The sequence below is a fragment of the Notechis scutatus genome, chromosome 1, assembly GCF_049901735.1.
Source record: "Notechis scutatus isolate UNSWTSFEM ecotype Mainland chromosome 1, rNotScu1.2, whole genome shotgun sequence".
Lineage (NCBI taxonomy): Eukaryota > Metazoa > Chordata > Lepidosauria > Squamata > Elapidae > Notechis > Notechis scutatus.
The window spans coordinates 128180061-128204222 of NC_142009.1; the positions used below are offsets into that span (position 1 = coordinate 128180061).

General features: G+C 38.2%; 1 protein-coding gene across 1 annotated transcript in view; it reads left to right on the forward strand.

Moving 5' to 3' along the window:
* Nucleotides 1-588: 588 nt before the first annotated feature.
* The window catches only part of GCLC (glutamate-cysteine ligase catalytic subunit), a 33075-nt gene continuing 9501 nt past the window's right edge, over nucleotides 589-24162 (forward strand). The window contains exons 1-11 of the mRNA XM_026665251.2: nucleotides 589-1241; nucleotides 10559-10671; nucleotides 13085-13267; nucleotides 13807-13920; nucleotides 15941-15999; nucleotides 16086-16222; nucleotides 18314-18388; nucleotides 20227-20343; nucleotides 21639-21777; nucleotides 22163-22275; nucleotides 23441-23533. Coding sequence (XP_026521036.1) covers nucleotides 1092-1241; nucleotides 10559-10671; nucleotides 13085-13267; nucleotides 13807-13920; nucleotides 15941-15999; nucleotides 16086-16222; nucleotides 18314-18388; nucleotides 20227-20343; nucleotides 21639-21777; nucleotides 22163-22275; nucleotides 23441-23533 — 1293 coding nt within the window. The 5' untranslated portion in view covers nucleotides 589-1091. The remainder of the gene's footprint in view (nucleotides 1242-10558; nucleotides 10672-13084; nucleotides 13268-13806; nucleotides 13921-15940; nucleotides 16000-16085; nucleotides 16223-18313; nucleotides 18389-20226; nucleotides 20344-21638; nucleotides 21778-22162; nucleotides 22276-23440; nucleotides 23534-24162) is intronic.

Here is a 24162-nt window from a genome sequence, read left to right on the forward strand (position 1 = left end):
TTATCTTGTAAACAATTGGCAAATCAAATAAATAAATAAATAAATAAATAAATAAATAAACAAACAAACAAACAAACAAACAAATAAATAAATGTTTGATGATGTTACAGATATGGTCACACGGAATGTTCCTAGGAAAGCTGCCTTCTGCCATTGACTGATGGCGAATTTGTCAATATCGTCGGTGTTCAAGAGATGCTCCAGTTGTTTTGGGATTGCTCCAAAGCCGCCTATGACTATTAGTACTACTTTTCCCCACAGTCGGTCTGTTTCCATTTGCAGATCTTCCCGCTGATGCTATTCTCAATGGTCCAGTCAGAACGAACAATGGTATTTATGACCACCACCCCCTTCCTTCTTTGAAATTGGCCGATGGTGTGTGTTTGGGGCGGGAGGTATTAGACAAAACCCAGAAGAGCACGCGGAAAAAACCTGAGAACAGGTAACTTCAACCTCCAAACGCTGATTAGAAAGAACCCAAACGGAGGGAGGGGGAGGGAGCGGAGGGGGAGCCAGAAAGTGCTGAGTCACCGCATGACGCGACGCCTGTCCCTATCACCTCTTCCTTCGCCTCGGCGCGCGCGAACCAGAAACCGACCGTGCGCGAGAGAGCGCCTATTCTCCGCCCTTGCTCCTCGGTCACGTGTCACGCGATTCCTCTCCCGGGACGGTCAATACCATACCGGAGAGGCGGCTGCCTGGCACCCTCAGCCTCCTCGGGTTTCTCTTAAAAGTACCCGAGCGCGCGAAGCCAAGGCGGAGGGAGGGCGGATCTCCTCACCCCTCGTTTGGAACCGGCCGCTGGCAAAGCGGAGACTCGGGAAGGGCAGCGGAAGCGCTCTTTCCCCCTCCCTTTGGGCAGCCACCTCCCCCCCTACGCTTAGCCGCGAGTGGATTCTTCTTGCGTGTTTCCCGGCGCCTGAAGTAGTGTTGGTGTTTTGTTTCTGTTTTTTTTTTTTTTTTGGTTCGGCGGCTCCTGGCCCGCGCTGCTCTTTGGAGTTGTCACGGCAGGGGCCGCAGCTCGCCTTTTCCGCACTCTTCCTCTCGCGCTGCCCTCGCGCTCCCCTCGCCTCCTCTCCCCCCGCAGAGCCATGGGGCTTCTGTCGCAAGGCTCGCCGCTCAGCTGGGAGAAGACGCAGCGACACGCGGAGCACGTGCGCAAACACGGCATCCAGCAGTTCCTGCACATCTACAGGGCCGTCGGGGAGAGGCACAAGGATGTGCTCAAGTGGGGTGACGAGGTGAGCGGCCACCCTCACGGAGAAGGGAAAGGGGACCCTTCGGAGAGCCGGCCTGGCTGATGATGGGGGTGGGGGTGGGAAATCCTTCGGCTGCGTTGGGAAAGTCTCCCGATTGAGATAGGCCGCCATTCCCCTGTCTTTTCAGGTAGAAAGAAGGTCGGGGCTGGAAGAAGCGGGGAGGCTTCTGGCTCTGCCCTTGCGAAATGGGGTGGGGGGGGGGGTGGGGGGGGAGAAAGTGAGAGGCGACCCGTTTACTTAAATCGGAGTTTCCTTAAACGGAGCTTGACCAGACCGGCAGCCGTCAAGTCCCTTCCTTGTCGCTGAGCTACCGGAGGCTGGTTTCACAAGCATCCTCTCTTTGTACCATTAACTGGAATATATATCGAAAACAGAACGGAGGATAACATTTTACTTTTCTCCACCGGTTTCGGATTGTACCTGTGTGTGTGTTTTCGATTGCTTTTGCCCCGGACTGGATTTCATCTTCAGCATTCTTGGAAAAATTCCTTACATAGAAAAAAAAATCAATATTAGCCTTATGGATTCCTGTCTTTTCTGTCTGTTTAACAGTTATAAATTGCTCGTTGACTTTTTCTTGCCTTGCGTTTTTATGTTACAAGTATAATAGCAACTGTAGCTAGAAATATTACTTTGGATATATGTTTGGATACCAGAAGGGTCAGATTACAGATGTGCATGTATGAATGAAACTCTTAATCTTTAGGCAGTTTTATATTTATATTTCATTGTGCTCCATCCTATTTACAATCATTGTCCTATTAGTATGCTGTATATTACTATAGTAATGAAAGTGAAACAGTTGTCTGAGGCCCCTATATTAAGTCCTGTATTTGATAGATATGTGCCTTATAATGAGAATCCAGTAGTATCTTAATAGATTATTACATTATTATCAGTCACTTTTTAAATTTAAAGCGTTTATATATTGGTCAAGAACTAGGGATGTTCTCAGAGCAATTGGCTTTACTGTACTTATTTGAGGCATCAAACACTAAAGTTGAATTGGATCATGACTGTTTGAAAACAATGATATTCAAAATTCTCTTAGTCAGTTATTTTCTGGAATTGAATATATTCATCAATTTTGTTTTATTTATGAAAAAGTATAAGCCATTTGTTCCCAGACACTCTAGTCTGTGATATAACATAGTTAATCCAGAAAACAATATATTGACAACCTGCAAAGCTTATTATTTCTTCATGTTTCATATTTTGAGGAATGTTCAACTGCTTTTTCTCTGTTTTCTATCTTCCAAATTTTTTTAATAGGGAATTTATTTAACCATTTCCATATGATTTGCAAAAAAACACATAAATAACTACATTTCTCACAGAAAATGACTGTCAGAGGTAAATAAAGCTAGAAAAAACATTTAATATCTTTAAAATTAATTGGTCATTAATTTTATTGCTTGACAATTGCAATAGAACTGTAAACCATTTCTAAATTCTCTGTAAAGTTTTTTTCCTAAAACTTAGAGCTGTGTGTACATAGATTAACTAAAACAAAATAACAGCATGAACTGATTGCTGACATATTTGTATAATTAGTTTTCTATGTCCAAATAATTTATTTCATTATGAAAATGAGGCTTTCTAAGAATGAAAACTTTGTGCTTGAATTATGTTTATTAATATTCATAATATATGAAAATAACAATTTGGCCCATCAAATTCTCTTAAAGAGGTACTGACTTGAACAGAAACCTTCAGATGCATTACAAATACACTTTGATAGTGACTTTTGAATACAATCTTAGGCAAAACCTATTTGAATCTTTTATCCAAATTGATACCAAAGAGGAGTTTTGAAATCAAACTCTTTCTTGAGTTATTTTCTTCTTTCATCCTCAAAGATTCTTAACTGTCAATTTACAAACTCCAAAATTGAAATATATGTTGTGTGCCAATACTGAGGAAAAGTTATTTTTTTATAGCTCAATCAGTTTGAAAATATTCTAAGTTTGTATTATATGCGGAAATAGATCTTAGAACCATTTCGAAGGATTTAGATTACTAAATGCTTTTAAAAATAATCCATATAATTTTGTACATTAGAGCTATGATAATTGCTCTATGCATTGCAAAAAAAAGATTTCATAAAGCAGCTCCAGACTTGTGATGCCCGGGGCATGATACATTACAAACAATGAAGATGAATGCCAGTAAAAAAATTTTTTTTAAAAAAATAGCTGTTAATATTTTTGTAATAAAGATAAAATCAAGTAATTAAATTGCAAATCTCACATTTATAAATATTGATGGGTTCAAAGTTTAGGTAGGTTGCATTCATAGATATGTATTCATAAAAAGTAGAAAAAGGTGCATGTTACTGATTCCTGTACCTCTTTAGTATAAACTTATATCAGGAACAAAATCTGCAACCATCTATTTGCTCCCCCAGCCAGCTATTCAAAGTTTAGGTAGGATTTGATCATCAAGATTGATAGCTTTGTGCATATGCTATAGGTATAGAATTATATAACTCTTGTATGCTTATTTTCCATTCCAGGAAATCAAGTTGCCAATAAAAAAATCTTGAAAAGTTATATATAAAGTGTATAGACATTAGTTTTAGAAATTAGCAAATTCTCACTAGGAATTAGAAATAGTGACCATATTTTCTTGTTTCTCTTAGTTTTCCTGCCTGGAACAAAACAAACTATGAAACTTCCATTTGTGATTTGCAAAGCAATACATCTGTCTTGTTTCTTTTGTATCAAGCCTGAGTTATTAAAGAATGAAGTATGAAGAAAAAATACCCTCTAGCATATGACTTTTGTATATTGTAGATATAATATTAAGCTAGTATTACCAAAACAGATCTGAAAAACTCTGGTTGACAATTAGATGATTTATTTATCACTTTGTTTATGTCTAGTGATTATCCAGATTTTTGTAGATAATGTCTGGTAGGTATAATTAAACACCAAGGGAGAGTTCCTGATTTGTTAGCTGCTCTGCTGGCAGGAGGAGCAATTTTGAAGGGTTATGTTTGAACAGATTCCTTATATACATCCTAACTTGCCTTACAAAGAGACAGATCTTTCAGATTGTTAAAACATGTATTTTAGCCTTGGGACAGAAATAAAAAGATGTACCAGTTTTTATAATCAGAGTTAACAATATTGGACAGGTCTTAACTTGGTTAAAACTATCAATATTAACTTGAGTGTAATCGTATTTCTAACTTCTGCAATAGAAAAGTGGCCTATGTTTTCCTATGCTTATTTCTGCTATATTCGAAATATGCTAAATTGGAAATTAAAATTTCTTAAGGGTCAATTTGAATTCTGTACAGATTATTTTCATTCCAAATACTCAGAAATAGGTCCCAGAGTTTTTGGTAGAGCTGATCCCCAGAAAAGTGTATTGGATTGCAGTCCTAGTGTGAACCATTGAGACTTGTTTTTAATTGTGACAGGATCTAATTTTAATAAAATAAATAAGAAAATTATAAAGATAAATTTTAATCTGTAGGACAGCATGAGTTAAGTTTCAAAATAAAAATAAACTAGCTGATACACAATCTGCTTTTAAGATATATTTTACCATTAATACCATTAGTATTCAAATTGTACAAATTATAACTTTTGTTAAAAGACATATGAGGTCCTTCTGATATTAAAATGTATTTAAACAACAGGGGCTTACTTAACATGTAGAAAATAGAAGTCCATTGTCCTATTAATGCTTTTTAGTATAACATACCATATAGTGTATTTAAGATACCAAAACCTCAGTATTTTTGTGTTTTATTTTATTTAAAAGAAAATGCAGATAAATACAAAAACCATAAATAGCAAAGAAAGAAACCTGGAGTTAAATTTTAAGATTTATAGAAATAGATGGACATACATATGCATATTCTTACACTAGTATAAAAGATTATTAACTTTGGGTGTTGTAACTGTACGTAGAGATGTTGGTAAAGTTCTTACACTTTTATACATATCCAAGTAAATTGCACAGATAATATTTTTTATAATGCTCTTCTATAATAAAATGGGTTTGCTGGTAGAATAATAATGTAAGTGGTATCATTAGATTCAATCTGTAGTTTGAAGATTCCTCTTTGTTATGCTTGAAATTTTTGCTTTTGTTAATCCTAAATTTACTGTATTGTGCTGTAGGAACATATAACAATGCCATTTCCTGGTATTAAGATTACTAATTTCTCTTCCGCTATATAAGCTTTTACTAGATTAGATACATCATGTTTGCTTTTTAATACAAGACAAATTTGTGTTAGAAATCTGAAATTCAAGCTTAATATAAAACATATTCTAAGTGAAAAGAGCAGAATTTTTGGATCTTTTCCTGGTAGTACTCCCTCTGATCTACAGATTGATACTATGTGATAAACACACCAAGGACCCCTGATAAACACTCTGCATAATCAAACTTTCAGAAAGTGAAAATATAAACTAACTGCTTCACCACAATCAAGTTTCGTTCTCATCATCTATCAACATGAAAAAAACTAAGACCTTTATTTAACTAGGATTTGTGTTCTATTTGTCTTTTGATATTGCCCTATAGGCTTGCTTCATAGGCAGCTTCACTATAAAAGACACTGTCTATTGACAGAAAGTTGATTGTGCATCATCTTTGCAGAACTTCACAAATGCTGCCTAAGGAATTGGTTTCTGAAATATTTGTATTTTAAAAAGTCAACAGTTAATCTAAAGTTATATCATATTGCTCTTCTTTCTATAATCCATTCTGCCTAATCATCAAAACCTCTTAATGAAAAATTCTTTTTTTATTCTTATACAAAAAGTCAACAAGAAGTTTCCAGTCACCAATAAATATATGTGTATTTTCTCTAATGGAAGAAATGTATCTATATTTCATATATTTATTAAGCTAATTTATCAATTTCAGCAAAAATTTGTCAACTTCAACTATTCTATAGTGAATAGCATTGATTCTTTCCATCTTTCTGCATACAGTCATTTCTCTGCTATGATCATATATTGTAATAATCTTCCATGGTTTTTTTTCCTGTTTATTCATTAATCCTAAAAGGAAAGTTTTGGCTTCAGTTGAATAATGACCTTTAAAATCCTTTGTATCAAGGTATATATATGGATCCAATTTTTTAAAGGTTTTTACATGTCTACCAGGCATGATAAACCATCCGTTCATGTTATTTACATTTCCAGCATACATTTAAGTGCTTCTATACATTCCAGATAATTTTTCTGGCATCATGTGCCAACAAAACATTTTATATGATACAGTGTAAATTTCTACTTCTTTAATCACATTTTTTTCCATTAGTCCAACTGTATATTATTAGCAAACTTCTTAACCCACTTTATCATACATTCTTTAACTTCTTCCTATTTTCAAATTTCAGCAAAAGTTTGTATATTTAGAATTATATATTCATGATCTATACACAAATGTATTTAAAATTCTGACTACTTTTCTCCTTTGTTGAATGCCTCCAGCTAAGCACTGATTTTTTGGGAAATGCTTTAATTTAGATGCCTGCACTGATCAGGGAATTTGATTTAATGTCTTCATTCGAAGGGACTTTATCAAAATCAATAGTTTTGCATTTTAGTCTTTTATCCAATAATAAAGTAACATTGGGTTTCTAAGATCTTTCATTTTTATACTACTTTGCAGATTTTCAGATGTTATGAATTTTATTTTATGTTTGTGTCTGCACCAATGAAAGTCGGAAATTACTTGTTTTTTTAGTTAGTTTCCTTATCAACTGCATTCCCAATTTGGCTTTGCCTTCTCCCCCCAGTTTTTTCCTTATTCAAATTGAAAATATACATTATACATTCTAATGAAACTTAATGAATGTATTATTATTTTTAAATTGTAATTGAAGAGACTGTGTCCTGAAAAAATAAAAATCCCGGTTTCAGATGATCTAGGGATAACATTCTAGGTCGGTGGTTCCCAAAGTGGGCGGTACCACCCCCTGGGGGGCAGTCAGATGCCTTAGGAGGGTGCTAAGAGGCGGCAGGGGGGCATTTGAGGTGCTGGCCATGCAGGCTCACCCCATTGACTGTTGCACCACTCCAGAGCTGGCAGCTCAAATGCAGCAGCGGCGGCATGTTGGGAAAGTAGAGCCAAACCACTCTAATTTCCCAACATGCTGCCTCCGCCGCTGCGTTCGAGGCGCTGGCTCTGCAGGCTCACCCCATTGAGCCCCTTGCACCGCTCCGGTGCAATAGTCAATGGGGTGAGCCTGCGGTGCTGGCGCCTCGAACGCGGCAGTAGCGGCATGTTTGAAAAGTAGAGCAAAGCTAGAGTGGCTTTACTCTACTGTCTCAACGTGCCGCCACTGCCGCATTCGAGGCCTGCCACATTCGAGGCTCATCCCATTGACTGTTGCACCAGAGCAGTGAAAGGGGCTCAATGGAGTGAGCCTGCAGAGCCGGCGCCTCAAATGCCGTGGCTTTGCTCTACTTTCCCAAAGTGCCGACACTGTCACATTCTGTCTGTCTGTCTATCTATCTCTACCTACCTACCTATCTATCTGTCCTCTCTGTCTCTCTCTCTCTGTCTCTCTATCCATCCATCCATGTTTGAGGCGCCGGCCCCACAGGCACATCGGGAAAGTAGAGCAAAGCCAGTCTGGGAGGGAGGGAGAGAGAGAGAGAGACCTGATGTATCAGATTGAAATGAGACTTAGTTTAGACTGAGGCCCTTTTCTACATTGAAACATCTTTGCCAGCACATTGAAACATCTTTGGCTTCTATTAATTAAAGGTTTTGTGGACGAAACATGGTCACGGCTACCAGGAAGCTCTCACATTTTGTTGAGGCTTTAAACAGGATCCATTGGACCAGACCTCCACCCTAAAAAATTACTTTTCCCCAATGTATTACAGTGCCAATTCTGAAGAAGGCAAAACCAAAATGTACTGGTAAACTACAAGGAGAACACACACACACACACTCCCTTCTAACCCTGCTGGAGCAGGTGATTGGACTAGAATAGATACCTCATTATCTTTCTCTTCCCTTCCTCCCTCCTTTATTTCTTTTTCTTTCTGCCCCTTCCATCCCCACCCTCTTTCTTTGTCCCTTTTTCTTTATTTCCCTTTTCTCTTTCTTCCTTCTCTCTTTCTCTGTCTCTTTCTTCTCTCTCTCTCTCTTTCCCTTTCTCAGGCTCACCCCATTGACTTGGTGCACCGCTCTGCTTTGACTTGCTTGGGCAGGTCCCTCCAGTGTAGCAGGCTCAATGGGGCGGACCTGCGGGGCCGGCACCTAGAACGCAGCTGTGGCGGCATGTTTGAAAAGTAGAGCAAAGCCAGAAGTCGTAATTTTTGCTGCAAAGAATCACAAAAGCTTCTGGGTTGTGCACAAGAAGGGACACACATGTCAATGCAATTCAGCAACATAAAATAAAAAAATACAAATAAAACAAATCAACAAGAATAGGCAAAGCGTCTCTGATTAGATTCTATTCACTACAAGAATCTAATCAGAGATGCTTTGACGATTCTAGTCCAATAACCTGCTCCAGCAGGGTTGGAAGGGAGTATGTGTATTTGTGTGTGCATGGCTGTCAAAACTCCAAAAACAGGTCAAGTAGCTCTGGGGAGGCCAGTCATAAATTAGAACACTTGCTAAACAACTGGCCATTAAGTGAGGACCATTTGTATTTGGTTTGCCAGTCACCTGGCCACGTCCACCCAGTCACATGGCCACATCTACCCGGTCATGTGACCAAGCCATGCCCAGCCAGTCACGTGACCAGCAAGCCCAGCCCACCGAGTCACATGACCAGCAAGTCATGCCCACCCAGTCATGTGACCAGCAAGCCACACCCTCAAATTAGGCCATGCCCACAGAAATTTGAATCCCACCCCTGAATGAGGGGTACTGAGTATGAGTTTGTAGCACCAAGGGGCAGTGGACTGAAAAAGTTTGGGAACCACTGTTCTAGGTTAAGTAAGCATGTATTTGCAGATTACTGACAATAAAAATTAACAAGTGCATTGTTAATATTCATAATGCTGTGTTTTTCCTTCATTCCGTTTGCTGAACAGAAACAAAAGGAAACAGGAAGATTTATAAGTAGCTTTAATAGCAGCCCATACATTGAAATTATAATAATATTTAGGAGACTAGAAGCAACCATCTTTTTCACAATTTTTTTTTGTAAATCTCTGTTTTGTGCTACCAAAACTGATGCATCTAGACCTTAAAAGTTACAGGGACAAGCTGAAAAGTTAATGTACATTAGTTTTTATAGAACAGCTTAAGATTTTTAACTGAAGAATTCACCTACCATATTAATGCTCCTACTAAGCTGCTCCTTTCTTCCCTGCTTTTTTGGAAGAAGTATTTTTGGAAGCAGTGGCTTTCTACTGACTGAGCAAAGCAAGGAAATGGGTTTTTTGCTATAATCAAAGTTCTTTGCTTTATTCACAATGCTTGGGATTACTCATTTTCTCAACATTTTGCTAAAATGCAATCAAAATATTTCAATTAGATTTCCTGGATATTATACATCACTTCTGTTTTGAACTTGGGCAAGGTGACTGGACGTGGCTGTTAAGATAGACTTAAATAGCAGCTAAATTCTGTTTAGTTCAATTTGGTACAGAATAATGTCCTGTTATTCTGCACAAGGATCACACATTGTAAATAAATTGCATGTTGGAAAGGTTGATAAGAAGATAGCTTTGTCATTCCCACAAAGTCAGCAAAAAAACCAGTTTGAGTCAGCAAGTTTGAATAAAATCGTACTGAAAGTTTATATTTCCTAATACATTTTATAATATTAAATATAATATACATACCTTTTTAATAGCCTCATTTAAACTCTTGTGTTTTAATAAGTACTAGAATGGATTTTCATTTGGATTTTTGCTGTGTTTGTAATGCTGGATACTACAGTTTTCTATCATTCTCTTTAGTTGCCTTCTATATTGTGAGTAGCTACAGTCTTAAAAGTAAAGATTTGTGATAACAAAATCTTGAGATAAATTTAAGTATAATATATTTGAAAGAGAAGCTTAGGCAGGCTTTCATCCCTGATCAAAACCATGCTGAGGAGGCAAGAAACCACAGCAACTGCTGTGTAAATATTATTTTTTACTGATACATTGTGGGCAAAAAGGGCTTGTAAAATTTGCAGCTTGATATGCAAAAATAAAAAGTATATATATTTTAAATATTCCCATTTAGATAGAAAACATCATGAAGTCTGCTTTTAAAAATTGTAATTCCTCAGGTGACCAATCTGTGAACTTTTTGTTGTTTTTCTGTTTTATGAGCTAAACATTATAGTACGAATTTATATTGCCTTTTAGGTGGAATATATGTTGGTAGCTTTTGACCATAAAAATAAGAGAGCACGGTTGTCATTATCTGGAGAAGAAGTACTTCATACTTTGCAAGAAAAAGGTGAAAGAATAAATCCAAAGTAAGTACCAAAAGCTCATAGAAATGCATGCTGAACATTAGCTAGGTTATTCATCAGCATGTATTTCAATCTACACTGCTCAAAAAAATAAAGGGAACACAAAAATAAGACATCCTAGATCTGAATGAATGAAATATTCTTATTAAATACTTTCCGCAGTTCATTCCATAGTTGAATGTGCTGACAACAAAATCACACAAAAATTATCAATGGAAATCAAATTGAGCAACCCATGGAGGTCTGGATTTGGAGTTACACTCAAAATTAAAGTGGAAAAAAACACTACAGGCTGATCCAACTTTGATGTGATGACCTTAAAACAAGTCAAAATGAGTCTCAGTAGTGTGTGTGGCCTCCACGTGCCTGTATGACCTCCCTATAACGCCTGGGCATGCTCCTGATGAGGTGGCGGATGGTCTCCTAAGGGATCTCCTCCCACACCTGGACTAAAGCATCCCCCAACTCCTGGACAGTCTGTGGTGCAACGTGGCGTTGGTGGATGGAGCAAGACATGATGTCCCAGATGTGCTCAATTGGATTCAGGTCTGGGGAATGGGAGGGCCAGTCCATAGCATCAATGCCTTCGTCTTGCAGGAACTGCTGACATACTCCAGCCACATGAGGTCTAGCATTGTCGTGCATTAGGAGGAACCCAGGGCCAACCGCACCAGCATATGGTCTCACAAGGGGTCGGAGGATCTCATCTCGGTACCTAATGGCAGTCAGGCTACCTCTGGCAAGCACATGGAGGGCTGTGCGGCCCCCTAAAGAAATGCCACCCCACACCATTACTGACCCACTGCCAAACCGGTCATGCTGGAGGATGTTGCAGGCAGCAGAATGTTCTCCAGACCCTGTCACGTCTGTCACATGTGCTCAGTGTGAACCTGCTTTCATCTGTGAAGAGCACAGGGCGCCAGTGGCGAATTTGCCAGTCTTGGTGTTCTCTGGCAAATGCCAAACGTTCTGCATGGGGTTGGGCTGTAAGCACAACCCCCACCTGTGGATGTCGGGCCCTCATACCACCCTCATGGAGTCTGTTTCTGACCGTTTGAGCAGCCACATGCACATTTGTGGCCCGCTGGAGGTCATTTTGCAGGGTTCTGGCAGTGCTCCTGTCCCTCCTTGCACAAAGGCGGAGGTAGTGGTCATGATGCTGGGTTGTTGCCCTCCTACGGCCTCCTCCACATCTGATGTACTGGCCTGTCTCCTGGTAGCGCCTCCATGCTCTGGACACAACGCTGACAGCACAGCAAACCTCCTTGCCACAGCTTGCATTGATGTGGCATCCTGGATGAGCTGCACTACCTGAGCCGCTTGTGTGGATTGTAGACTCCGTCTCATGCTACCAGTAGAGTGAAAGCACCGCCAGCATTCAAAAGTGACCAAACCATCAGCCAGAAAGCATAGGAACTGAGAAGTGGTCTGTGGTCACCACCTGCAGAACCACTCCTTTATTGGGGATGTCTTGCTAACTGCCTATGCTTTCCACCTGTTGTCTATTCCATTTGCACAACAGCATGTGAAATTGATTGTCAATCAGTGTTGCTACCTAAGTGGACAGTTTGATTTCACAGAAGTGTGATTGCCTTGGAGTTACATTGTGTTGTTTAAATGTTCCCTTTATTTTTTTGAGCAGTGTATATTGTATTTCAGTCTATTGCAAGTCACTTTTGACTCCTGTCTGGACAGGTCCATGGAGTTTTTACAGCAATATTTTTAGAAGTAATTTATCATTGCCGTGAGAAAGAGTGACTGGCCCCAAAGTTATCCAGCTGGCTAATACAGGCCAAAATGTGCAGTCTCTCAGTTGTTACTTGGTTTCTTTAACCTCTTCACCAAATTGGCTCTCATTTTCTAAACAATGGGAAATGCATATTCATAAAACTTGTTTGCATGTAGCCTAAAAGATCAATGCTTTCAACTTGCTGATGTACTTACATTATTGCATATTTTTCCCCCAAAAGTTGGAATTCCTAATAATCATAAAACACATTCTAAGCCAGAGTTCCCCAACATTTCTGGCTTTGCAGACTGGTGGGGGAGGAGAGGGTGTAATTCTGCACATGCAGCCTGCAAGCGCACATACAGGTCCAGTTGTGTGAGCAGTGTGTATGCGCACTTGCTGCTCACGCAAATGGAGTATGCATGCTCCCCTGCTACTCACACGAGTGAGCACATGTGCGTGCACTCACCAACTATTTCCGCAGCCTGGTTGCAATCCTCTCGTGGCCCACAAGTTGGGGATTCCTGTTCTAAATAAATTAAGATATTAAATTAAGCCATCCCATCCTGAGTCAAGGTTTTTACTCATGTTTTCATGGTTCAGAGTTAAAAGCTATATTACAGTTGCATGATATGTAAGTATACTTTGTTGTAGAAAATACTTTCAGTTTTCATTTTGATTTTTCAGTCACCCAACATTATGGAGACCAGAATATGGAAGTTACATGATCGAAGGGACTCCTGGGCAGCCATATGGAGGAACAATGTCTGAATTTAACACTGTACAGGACAACATGAGGAAGCGGCGCCAGGAAGCTGCTTCGGTACTAAAAAAAGATGAAGTTGTTTGCACTGTCACATCATTTCCAAGGTTAGATTTTGTTTTTCTAATAGTTTGAAAATATAGTGGTTTCAGATGGTCATGTCTCAAAGAAAGTTGTATTACTAAAGCTATTTTAAGAAGAGGAAGATTCACCATAAAGTATTTCCCATTTAGAGCCACTGCTACTTAGTTATATCTGCAGCAGTGCTTAAAAGTTTGTGAACCTGTTTGGATTTTCAATATTTCTGAATAAATACAACCTAAAACATGATCTGTTCTCCACACAAGTCCTAAAATTAAATAAAAGCCCAATTAAGCAAATGAATCAAAGTGTTATGCTTGTTTGTTTATTTCCTGAGGAAAATGATCCAAGCAAATCAAAAGATTATTGGAAGAATGTTTGACAAGTTAGATAAAATGTGCATTTACAGAATGCCTGTAGCCGTTTTGATTACTATCTATAGATAAAGACAAACACATAAGTACTATTCTTAATAGTACTTTACCTTTATTCTGGAATATTTCTAATATAACTTTACAAAATGAATCTTTGTCAACTAGAGATCTTAATTTGATTGAATTTATAGATTAGGTTGTCCAGGATTTACGATACCAGAGTATCATCCAACACCTATTGAGATGGGAGCCTCAAAGTCTCTTTTCTTCCCAGATGAGGCTATAAACAAACATCCCAGGTTTAGGTAAGTATGTTTTGAATAAGAATACTGATGTACTCAAAATGTAGATGATGTAATATATTATAATCCATAATGATAATGAAAATGTAAATTTGGTGTGATGTTCACCACTCTTGTTGAATGTACAATAGTTAGTCTTTCTATAGATGTTATTTTAGTTTTATCAATGCTTTTAGTAGCATCCTCCACAGGCAATGCTATTTTAGAAGAGATTCAGAGCTAGCTTGTCTACCCAAAGTTTCAACCATTGCAGCGCCTTTGCAGTCATGTGATCATAATTTGGGTAGTCAACCTTACAATTGCAAGAGCACTGCAATTCCTTCCCCAACATAGGCTAGGTGGCCTCAGCCACCTTGGCCTCCTGTCTACCTCCACCCACATTATTGGGAGGCCTGCCCCACTATGTCTAGCTTTGTTATCTTTCACTGCAGTTGCTGACAGATGTGCCCAGCCAGTGTAAGGCATACCTAGAAAGCTAACAAAGGCAATGGTTCTTCAAGTCTAGAGAGGCAATTGCTTTACCAAGGCTGACCAGGAACAGGAACTTCACTGGTTGATTTCTTGTTCCTGGCCAATTTTGAGAAAGATTGCTTCTATACTCTAGAGAAGTCAAACTCACATTGTCACGGTAGCATCATGTGACGTATCATGACTTTTTCCCCCTTCACTAAACCGGGCGGGGCCGGTACATGATGCATCCTACCCATGGGCCGTGAGTTTGACACCCCTATTTTAGAGGAAGATTCTGTCCATCAAGTTAGCAAAGGCAATCTTTCTCAAGGCTGGCCAGGAATAGCTCCTCAAACAGTTCAATGTACTCTGCTTACTCTCTTGTAATTCCTTTCTCTCTAATTCTACTCTGCGAGGCGGGGGGAAGCAGATCAGACACAGGACAAATTGCATACAGAAATAGTTTTTTTTATCTTTTGTTCCCTCTAGCAAAGCAGAAAAATTGCATTGAAAAAAGTGACTTATGACCGTTTTTCACACTTACGATTAATGCAGCACCCCTTTGGTCACATGATCAAAATTCGGATGCTTAGCAACTGACTCATATTTATGACAGTCGCAGTGTCCTGAAGTCATGTGATCACCTTTTGCAATCTTCTTAAAAGCAAAGTCAATAGGGAAGCCAGATTCACTTAACTATTACAGTCATGATATTCTTCCGATTAAAATCGGATTTCCGATTTTTTTGGGAATCACCCCCCCCCTTCCCCCCCCTTCTTCTCCTCCTTCCTCCCCTCGGAGGCCCCGAGTCAGGAGTTGCTGGCGCGGCTCCAGTCCTGCGTTGCCTCAGGAAGGGAAAGGTAAAAAGGAAGAGCCGCGGCGGCGCTTTGCAACGGCAGCAGCGGCTCCTGGTTTTGCCTTTCCCTTCCCGAGGCAACGCAGGACTGGAGCCGCTGTGAGCTGCGCCGGGCGGTAGCAACTCCTGATAGCCCCAGCCGGATACCTGAGCGGAGCCCGGGCAGTGCGAGCGGAGGCCGCTGAGCGGCAGGAAAAGGGAGCTGGGCCAGCCACAGACCAGCCTCCGTGCAACACGCCGCCGCCCGGCCCTGGCGAGGGAAAGCAGCGGGCGCTCCCCGGGCGCGCGGCGGGGGGTCTCTTTTGGCCGGCCCCGATTTTTTTTTTCAGAGCGGAATATCATGCCTGCTATTACTAACTGCAATCATTGACTTAACAACTGTGGCAAAAAAGCCGTAAAATGGGGCAAAATTCACTTAACAAATGTTTCACTTAGCGACAGAAATGTTGGTCTCAGTTGTGATCGTAAGTTAAGGACTACCTGTAATTGTTACCTTGCAGTATAGACAAATAAGTAAGCTCTCTTCTGACATATTTGTCATAACTCTGTATCAAGATAGTGTTGATGCTTCATATAATTCACTAGATGCAAATGTAATAATTTTTAATCAGCGTAGCAGGTTAGGAAACCCATAAACCAAATATTAATCTAAAAAGTTTTAAAGCTATTGAAAAATTTTTGTTTTGAAACATCATCTCAGGATATTTTCTTTTTTAGTACTTTAACGAGAAATATTCGACATAGAAGAGGTGAAAAAGTAATTATAAATGTACCAAGTAAGTGAAAAAAGCAATTTACTGTTAAAATGTTTTTTTAAAAAAATTAGCCAGGAGCTTAACCTTTTGTCAAATGTCTTATTCAGTATTTAAGGACAAGAATACTCCATCACCATTTATAGAAACATTTCCTAGTGATGATGGTGAAGCAGCAAGAGCAACTAAGCCTGATCATGTATATATGGATGCCATGGGATTTGGCATGGGCAATTGTTGCCTTCAGGTAAACTCACTGTAATAAGTATACTGTTAAATATTTGTACTGCTCTCTTTTGGTTTTGTGTTGTTTTCATAACAGCTGTTCGAATTTTTCAGTCACATATTCTGTAGCCAGATTTCATATATTACATCATGTATTTTCCCTGCTGTTCATTGCACAACTAGGCACCTTTTTTCTCCTTTCTAGAAATAATAACTTAATTCAAGCACCATGCCAAGCTATGGTATTTGTTAATGTTTTATAAGCAACTGATAGACCATTAATAGACAGCAAATTATACAAGATTAGTAATTTTCTACAAGCTTATCATCTAATAGACACACAAAGAGGAAACATGGGTGGCAATTAAAGTAGTCATAAGAAAGGAGATGAAAAAATAATAGCATAGTAGAGAAGATTTGAAAAATTGCATTGAATAGTGTGAGAGACTGAATTCTTAAACATGTGAAGGCAGTGAGTTGCAAAAAAAAGGTACCGACAAAGCAAATAAATAAAACAAAGTATTAAATGTAATTTTATTTAAAGAGATTGGAATGGAAAAAAAGTAGAGCATTGTGCAATGTAAAGCAAAATAAAAGGTCACGAGGAGAACAGATGTATTTAAAATTGTAAAATAATTGTAAACTAATTTTTCATCAAAATTGTAAAATAATTTTTCAAGTGAAAGATTGATACAAAAATGACACATCCTGGTATTTATGATGAAGAAGAAATAAGGTGCCTGATGTGAAAAATGAATGTCAGTATTCTTAGATGACAGAGGAAAAAGAAAGGACATGTGTAAGACAGGTCTTGCAAAATATAAGTGAAAATGTTCAATATATGGCTAAAAAGGGCAACATTTTTGCTCTTTCCATTTGAATACAAGTAGTCCTCAGCCTGCAAGCATTTGTTTAGCCACCATTCATAGTTATAACAGTACTGAAAAAAGTGCCTTATGACCAATTATTGCACGTATGTCTCTTGCAGCATCCCTATGGTTAGGTGATCAAAATTTGGGCACTTAGCAACTGGTATGTATTTACAACAGTTGCACCACTCCGAGATGATGTGATTGCCATTTGCAATCTTCCCAGTCAGCAAAATGAATGATAGAAACTGGATTTGTGTAACAACTGCATGATTCATTTAACAACTGCAGTGAATTGTTTAACAACCATGGTAAAAAGGTCATTAAATTGGGCATGACTCACTTAACAACCATTTAGCTTAGCAATGGAAATTCTGGTCCCAGTTTTCATAAGTTGAGGACTACCTGTACTCAAATTATCATAAATCAATTTGTGATTTGGAACTGAAGTCTTAAATGAGTCTGCATAGGTACAGATTTATCGGCGTATAACACGCACTTTTTCCCCCTGAAAATAGGGGGCAAATGATGTATGCGTGTTATACGCCGATATAATGTTAAGAAGCCAGCGGAGGCCGGGCGGTGCGAGCAGAGGGCAAGCGGAGGCCGGGCGGTGCGAGCGGAGGCCGGGCGGTGCGAGCGGAGGGCAAGCGGAGGCCGGGCGGTGCGAGCGGAGGCCGGGCGGTGCGAGCGGAGGGCAAGCGGAGGCCGGGCGGTGCGAGCGGAGGCCGGGCGGTGCGAGCGGAGGGCAAGCGGAGGCCGGGCGGTGCGAGCGGAGGCCGGGCGGTGCGAGCGGAGGGCAAGCGGAGGCCGGGCGGTGCTTCAAAGTTTTTATTTAGAAATTTAAATTTTTTCCTGAAATTTCCCTCTTAAAATGAAGATGCGTGTTATACGCCTGTGCGTGTTATACGCCGATAAATACGGTACTTTTTGTTTCGGAGGAAGAAAGAAAAGCAGTGGTGGAATTTCTTTGCTTTCTTTCTTTCCAAAATGGAATACGTTGTGGAACATGTTGAAAAGCAAAGAGTGCGTATGATAGTATTTGTTATGTCTAGTGGCAACGAGATTCTGGAAGGAAGAAAAGGGGGACTTAATTCCATTGTATGATCCCAGGTCTGCAGAAAAGAAACAAGTCTTGCAGTTCGAAACTCAGAGGATCCATTTTTTTGTAATTTCTGGAAAGTGCAGTAACATTGACATGCACTTTTAACATAAAGCATGATAGTTTTTTATTTATTATACAGGTAACATTCCAGGCCTGCAGCATTTTTGAAGCAAGATATCTTTATGATCAGCTAGCCACAATCTGTCCCATTGTGGTGAGTGAAATCATTTTATTGTTTACATTTTTATTCAGAGACATACTTTATTATATTTATATAAAACTCTTAAAACTGTTTCAAAAAGATTAAAAAGCATGTTCACTGAGGCAACCTTCAAAACAATCAGTATAAGATTTTTAAATTAGTGGTGATAGTTTATGTTCAGTAAGTGAAGTTAAATTTTTTCGTACTTGATGAATTATATGGAAAGAATAAAAGAGGTCCGAAAAGTTTGCAAGCTGTTGCTTAGGGGCTGGAGGAGAAAATACAGCAAGAGGTAATTCAATATTTGTTGCCATGCCCATGTAGCACATTTTACCTTGCCATAATCTTATATCTTCAAAGTACTGTCAGCATAAGAATAACAGCTGGAGAGAACCTTGGAGGTCTTCTAGCCCAATCACCAGCCCAAGCAGGAGATCCTATACTATTTGAGACAAATGGCTGTCCAGTTTCTTCTTAAAAGCCTCCAGTGATGGAGCATCCACAACTTCTGGAGCAAGCCATTCCATTGATTAATTAATAGTTAATTGTTCTCACTGTCAGGAAATTTCTCCTCAATTCTAGGTTGGATTTCTTCTTGATAAGTTTCCATCCATTGCTTCTTATCCTATCCTCAGGTGCTTTGGAGAATAGGTTCACCCCATCTTCTCTGTGGCAGCCCCTCAGATACATTGCTGTCATGTCACCCCTAGTCCTTCTCTTTGTTAGACTAGACATATCCAGTTCCTGCAACTATTCATCATGTTTTAGCCTCCAACTCTCTAATTTCACTGCTGGCTCATATTTAATTGGTTGCTCACTAGGATTTTTAAATCCCTCTCCCAGTTACTGCTGTTGAGCCAGGTACCACCAATTTTGTAACTGCATTTGGTTTTTCTTTTTCTTTTGTTTAATAAACTTTATTGAATTTTTATTACATTAAAAACATAAAAAATATATCACTCAATAACAGCTATTTGTGGTGCTTACCGTATGACAATAATTTGTGCAATATTTACAGATATTAATTTGTGCATAATTACATTCTTATCTATCCATATTCTATATTTAATAATTACCTATGCTTAATCTATCTCCGATCTATCCAGCTATACCATTGTTCCCATGCCTTATAAAATATTGAATCTTCTTTATCTTTTAAACTCAGCGTTAATTTATCCATTTCAGCACAATTCATAACTTTTTGCATAACCAGTTTCTCTACGGGTATATATGGCTGTTTCCAACATTGGGCAAAGGCAATCCTGGCAGCAGTCAGTATGTGTAATAATAAGTATTTTGTGCTCTTTACGTATTTTTTTTTTTAAGATTCCCGGTAGGAAGAGTTCTGGTTCTAGGTCTAATTGTTCATTGGTGATTTCCTGTAGCCAATTTTTGATTTTAAGCCAATATTTTCGAGCCTCTGGGCAAGATCACCACATATGATAATATGTTCCCTCTTTTTTTTTTACATTTCCAACATATAGGACTCATTTTAGGATACATTTTCGCTAATCTCGAAGGAGGTATGCATTTGGTTTTTCTTGTCTAAGTGTATACCTTACTTTTCATAGTTCTTACAGATTCATAATTTTCACTTCTCAAACTTGAGGTATGCACTATATTGGGACTGGAAGGGGACATAGAGTATATATCCAGTTAGAAAAAGAGACTAGAGTAGTAGAAGATGCTGACTGGAGTGCAAATGGGGTCTGCTTGGCTAATAAAACAATTTGTACTATTGTAAATAATGGCGAGCAGAGCATCTTGTATTTCAGGATCATACTTGCTTAGCTTTATATGGTATTACATTGATAATTCATTACACTATATTCTCTCCAATATTCTTTTAGATGGCCTTAAGTGCTGCAGCTCCTTTTTACAGAGGCTATGTGACAGATATTGATTGCCGTTGGGGAGTTATATCTGCATCAGTAGATGACAGAACAAGAGAGGAGAGGGGTCTAGAGGTATGTGAGTTTCATATGTAGATCAATTGTTTCTCTAGTATGTAGTCTTGATTACAGAGTTGCAAACCCATTTATATTAAAATGCTTCGATCATTCTCTTAGTATGATCTTCATATGAAATGTTCCCATATTTCTTTTAATTTCCCAGAGGCAGAATCACTGATACATTTTCTTTGTCAAAAAATTTTTTGAATAAGTGTACGAAAATGTGGATGTGATTAATCTTGTCCTGAAACTGGACTGAGCAAGAGAAATGAAAAATAGAAATATATAGCAACTGAAATTATCTAAGGAATAGCACTCTCTTTGCATCAGGGGTTGTGTTTTGTTTTACTGAAGAGGATAACATTTAGAAGCTGTGAGTAAAGCAGTTAAGAGTTTGCAAGAGTGGTTAGTCTAGGTATTCATGTTCTCACACAAAAATCTCTCTTCCTAAACTTAGCTTTCATTCTTGAAAACTTACCTTATTAATTTTAAGCATTTTACTCATTCAGTATTTTTTGTTATTTAAATCTGTTTGAATGTAGAAAGTGAAGACATTTTTATATTTACTTTTCTTGGCAATGCTAAAGGAATAGTTTCCCAGTACCTAGTTTTGAAATGTTTTGGTTTTCTACCCCGATTGACAGTCCTGATATTTCTGTAATGAATATCAGGTATGGATGGATAAGGTAGATCAGATTAGGTCATCAAAGCTGAAAACTGTTTCAGGTTTATGTATTCTGAGATTATTTTTTTTTAGATCAGATTTTGAGGTGCTGTTTGGTATACAACTATTCTCATCAGATTTCAAATCAGGTTCCGAGTATAAAATAAAAAGTATTTATGTATATCAATATTCATATTTACCATGTATAATTATTGCCAATAGCAGGAGATAAAATTAGTAAAATGCACCCAGAATTCACCTCTGATGTTTCATTATTCTAACTCTCTGTAACTGTAATCTGTTTTCGAGCATGGCGATTGAGGAACCCTTATTGATACATATCTCAATTGTTAGATTGTTTTCCTTCATTGAAGAGGTTTATTATCTCCCTCTCTTTTTTCTTTAATAGATTTTACTTTTCTTTTTGCATTATGGATTTGTATCATTTAGTCATTTCATAATGTTTGTTAATTATTGTTAAACACTCCTGCCCCTCTTTATATGAATAGTCCACATTACTAAATAATTAAACTATTGAAAAATATGTTTGCAGTTTTGGTTTCAATGCTACATTGACTCAGTGTTATAGTATCTCTTGCAGATAATGCCAATAGGTACTAGACATTTCTCTTCTTAAATTACATAGCCATTGAAGAACAACCGTTTCAGAATCAATAAATCCAGATACGATTCCATAGACAGTTATCTCTCAGAATGCGGTGAAAAGTACAATGACATTGATTTGACAATAGATAAAGAAATCTATGAGCATCTAGTAAAAGAGGGTAAGTATTTAAATCAGTGTGACAATGAGGCTCCATGCCTTTGTCTTGTTTTTTTCCCCCTTAATCAGACACAATCCTTAAAAAGGACTACTTGTGATTAATTTAAACAAGCTGTTCTTGAAGTATAACACAAAGCAGCATTAGATGTGCTAGTTAATTTTCTGCCGTGATCCATCATCTTGAAAGCAGTTTTTTTTCTTGATTGAAAGAATGAGTCAATTATCACATTTCCTATCAAACTCAAAATATTTCATTTGTGTTTGTGGTGACTGTTTCATCTCTCCTCAGCTCTGTTGAGTTACTGCAAGCAAATAAATGTGCACATTATATATAATAAACTGGCTTGCTTTTTAACAATGGATATCTCAATTTCTTGGTTTTGTAGGCATTGATCATCTTTTGGCACAACATATTGCTCACTTATTTATTCGTGACCCTTTGACACTGTTTGAAGAAAAAATACATCTGGATGACGCAAATGAATCTGATCATTTTGAGGTTATATTGTTATACTAGTTTCTATTAAAAGTTGTACATAGTTTGTTTAATATACCATTTATTTTCTAATAAAAAGGATCAAAACTACAGCAGCATTTAGTTATGCCAAATAATTATTTGCTGCATTACATGTTTCTTCAGTATTTCTTAAATGAAAACTTGCAAGTATGTATTTCATTGTATATTTCAACACAGATAAAAATTCCATGTTTAAATTATATCATTAATGTGACAAAAACATTTAATACTTACTCAATTTTCAGAGCATAGGTCAGTGTGTAATTTAGGGAGTGTGGTGTGAGTTGACTCCATATGAAAATGTAGGAAACAAAAGGATGAAAACTATACATGTTGAAAACACTGGTCTGCACAGGACTACCAAATTATAATTAAGTATCAGTTGTGGAAAATCAAAAACAAGTAAATAAGTGCAGAATCTTCCTGTTATTTCTGCTCATCCTATGATTGGACAGGGTTGGCATGGTCCAATTTCTATCAGTACAGATAGTATGCATTTATATCTCACCTAATAAAAACAAACAAAATCTGAGAATAAAGCTAGCCCTCACTTACCAACTTCTTGTTCAGTAGCTGTTCAAAGTTGCGACAGTACTGAAGTGATACTTAAGACCATTCCTGGCTGTTGCACCACCCTCGCAGTCTCATGATCATGATTCAGGTGATTGGCAGCAAGCTTACTGTGGTTGTGGTATCCTGAAGTTACATGATCGTAATTCGCAACCTTCCTTTCAGCTTCACCCAAGCAGAGATAATGGGGAAGCTAGCAGGAAGTTTATGAGTTGCTCCAGAAAATCTTCCCTGCCCTTGCAATTCTCCATCCCTGGACTTTTGGAGCTTGCGCCACACAGTGGCACCTTCCTCCACAAACCTGTGTATGGCCTACATTGCGCCTCTTTGCTGGGACTCCCTCCCCTTCCCACTTAACAACTTCTCGGGTTACAATGTAAACTGGGTCTGCTCAGTCAAGGGCTATATAATATTCTAAATGTTTTCAGTACAAAGTCTCATGCTTTGTTAGTGCAGTTGATGCGGTTTTGCAACTTATTGTTTTATCATGAATTCTCAATAGTATTAAAGTCTTACACTATGATGAGCACATAGAGTTACAGTTGTAGCCTAACAACATCTATTTTGTCTCCTATAGAATATCCAGTCAACAAATTGGCAGACAATGAGATTTAAGCCGCCTCCTCCAAATTCAGATATTGGATGGAGAGTTGAGTTCAGACCAATGGAGGTAAGCACTAAACATGCTCAGTGGATTATGTTATGAAACAAAACTGTAGTACATACTTTAGTACATTTGCATCTTTTTGCTCATGCTTTCTTATTTTGACATTTCCATGATGCACATTTAAGTATCATAAAGATACTTAAGTTATAGTTACACAGTTTACCATCACTACAAACAGTGATTGCCTGCCATAGATTATTAGCCTGGGATAGTCTTAATTTCAACTGAAATTGTAATCAAATCAGAAAGAATCACAAATTCCATATCATTCTTTAATCATGTTTTCTCTGCATAAGGCTGCCTTAGTTCTGAAATACCTATTTTAAAATATTGATGTGCAAGTGTTATTTTGGCTGTATCAGAAAATATTGGCAATAATTGGCAATTTTGGAATTTTCAAAAGAGAACATGTAATAGCAGAATTCTATACAACAGTGATTCTCAACCTTTTCTTCACCACTGACTTTTAAATACCTTTTGTGAGCATGGACCATAGCTACAGACTCCCAAGACTTAAGATTTAAATCATAACATTTCTTCAAGCCTTCCCTGTGATGACATTGCAGTCCTTCAGGGGTCCAGGAACCACAGGTTGAGAACCACTGCTATACAAGAATATCTAACCGTACCAT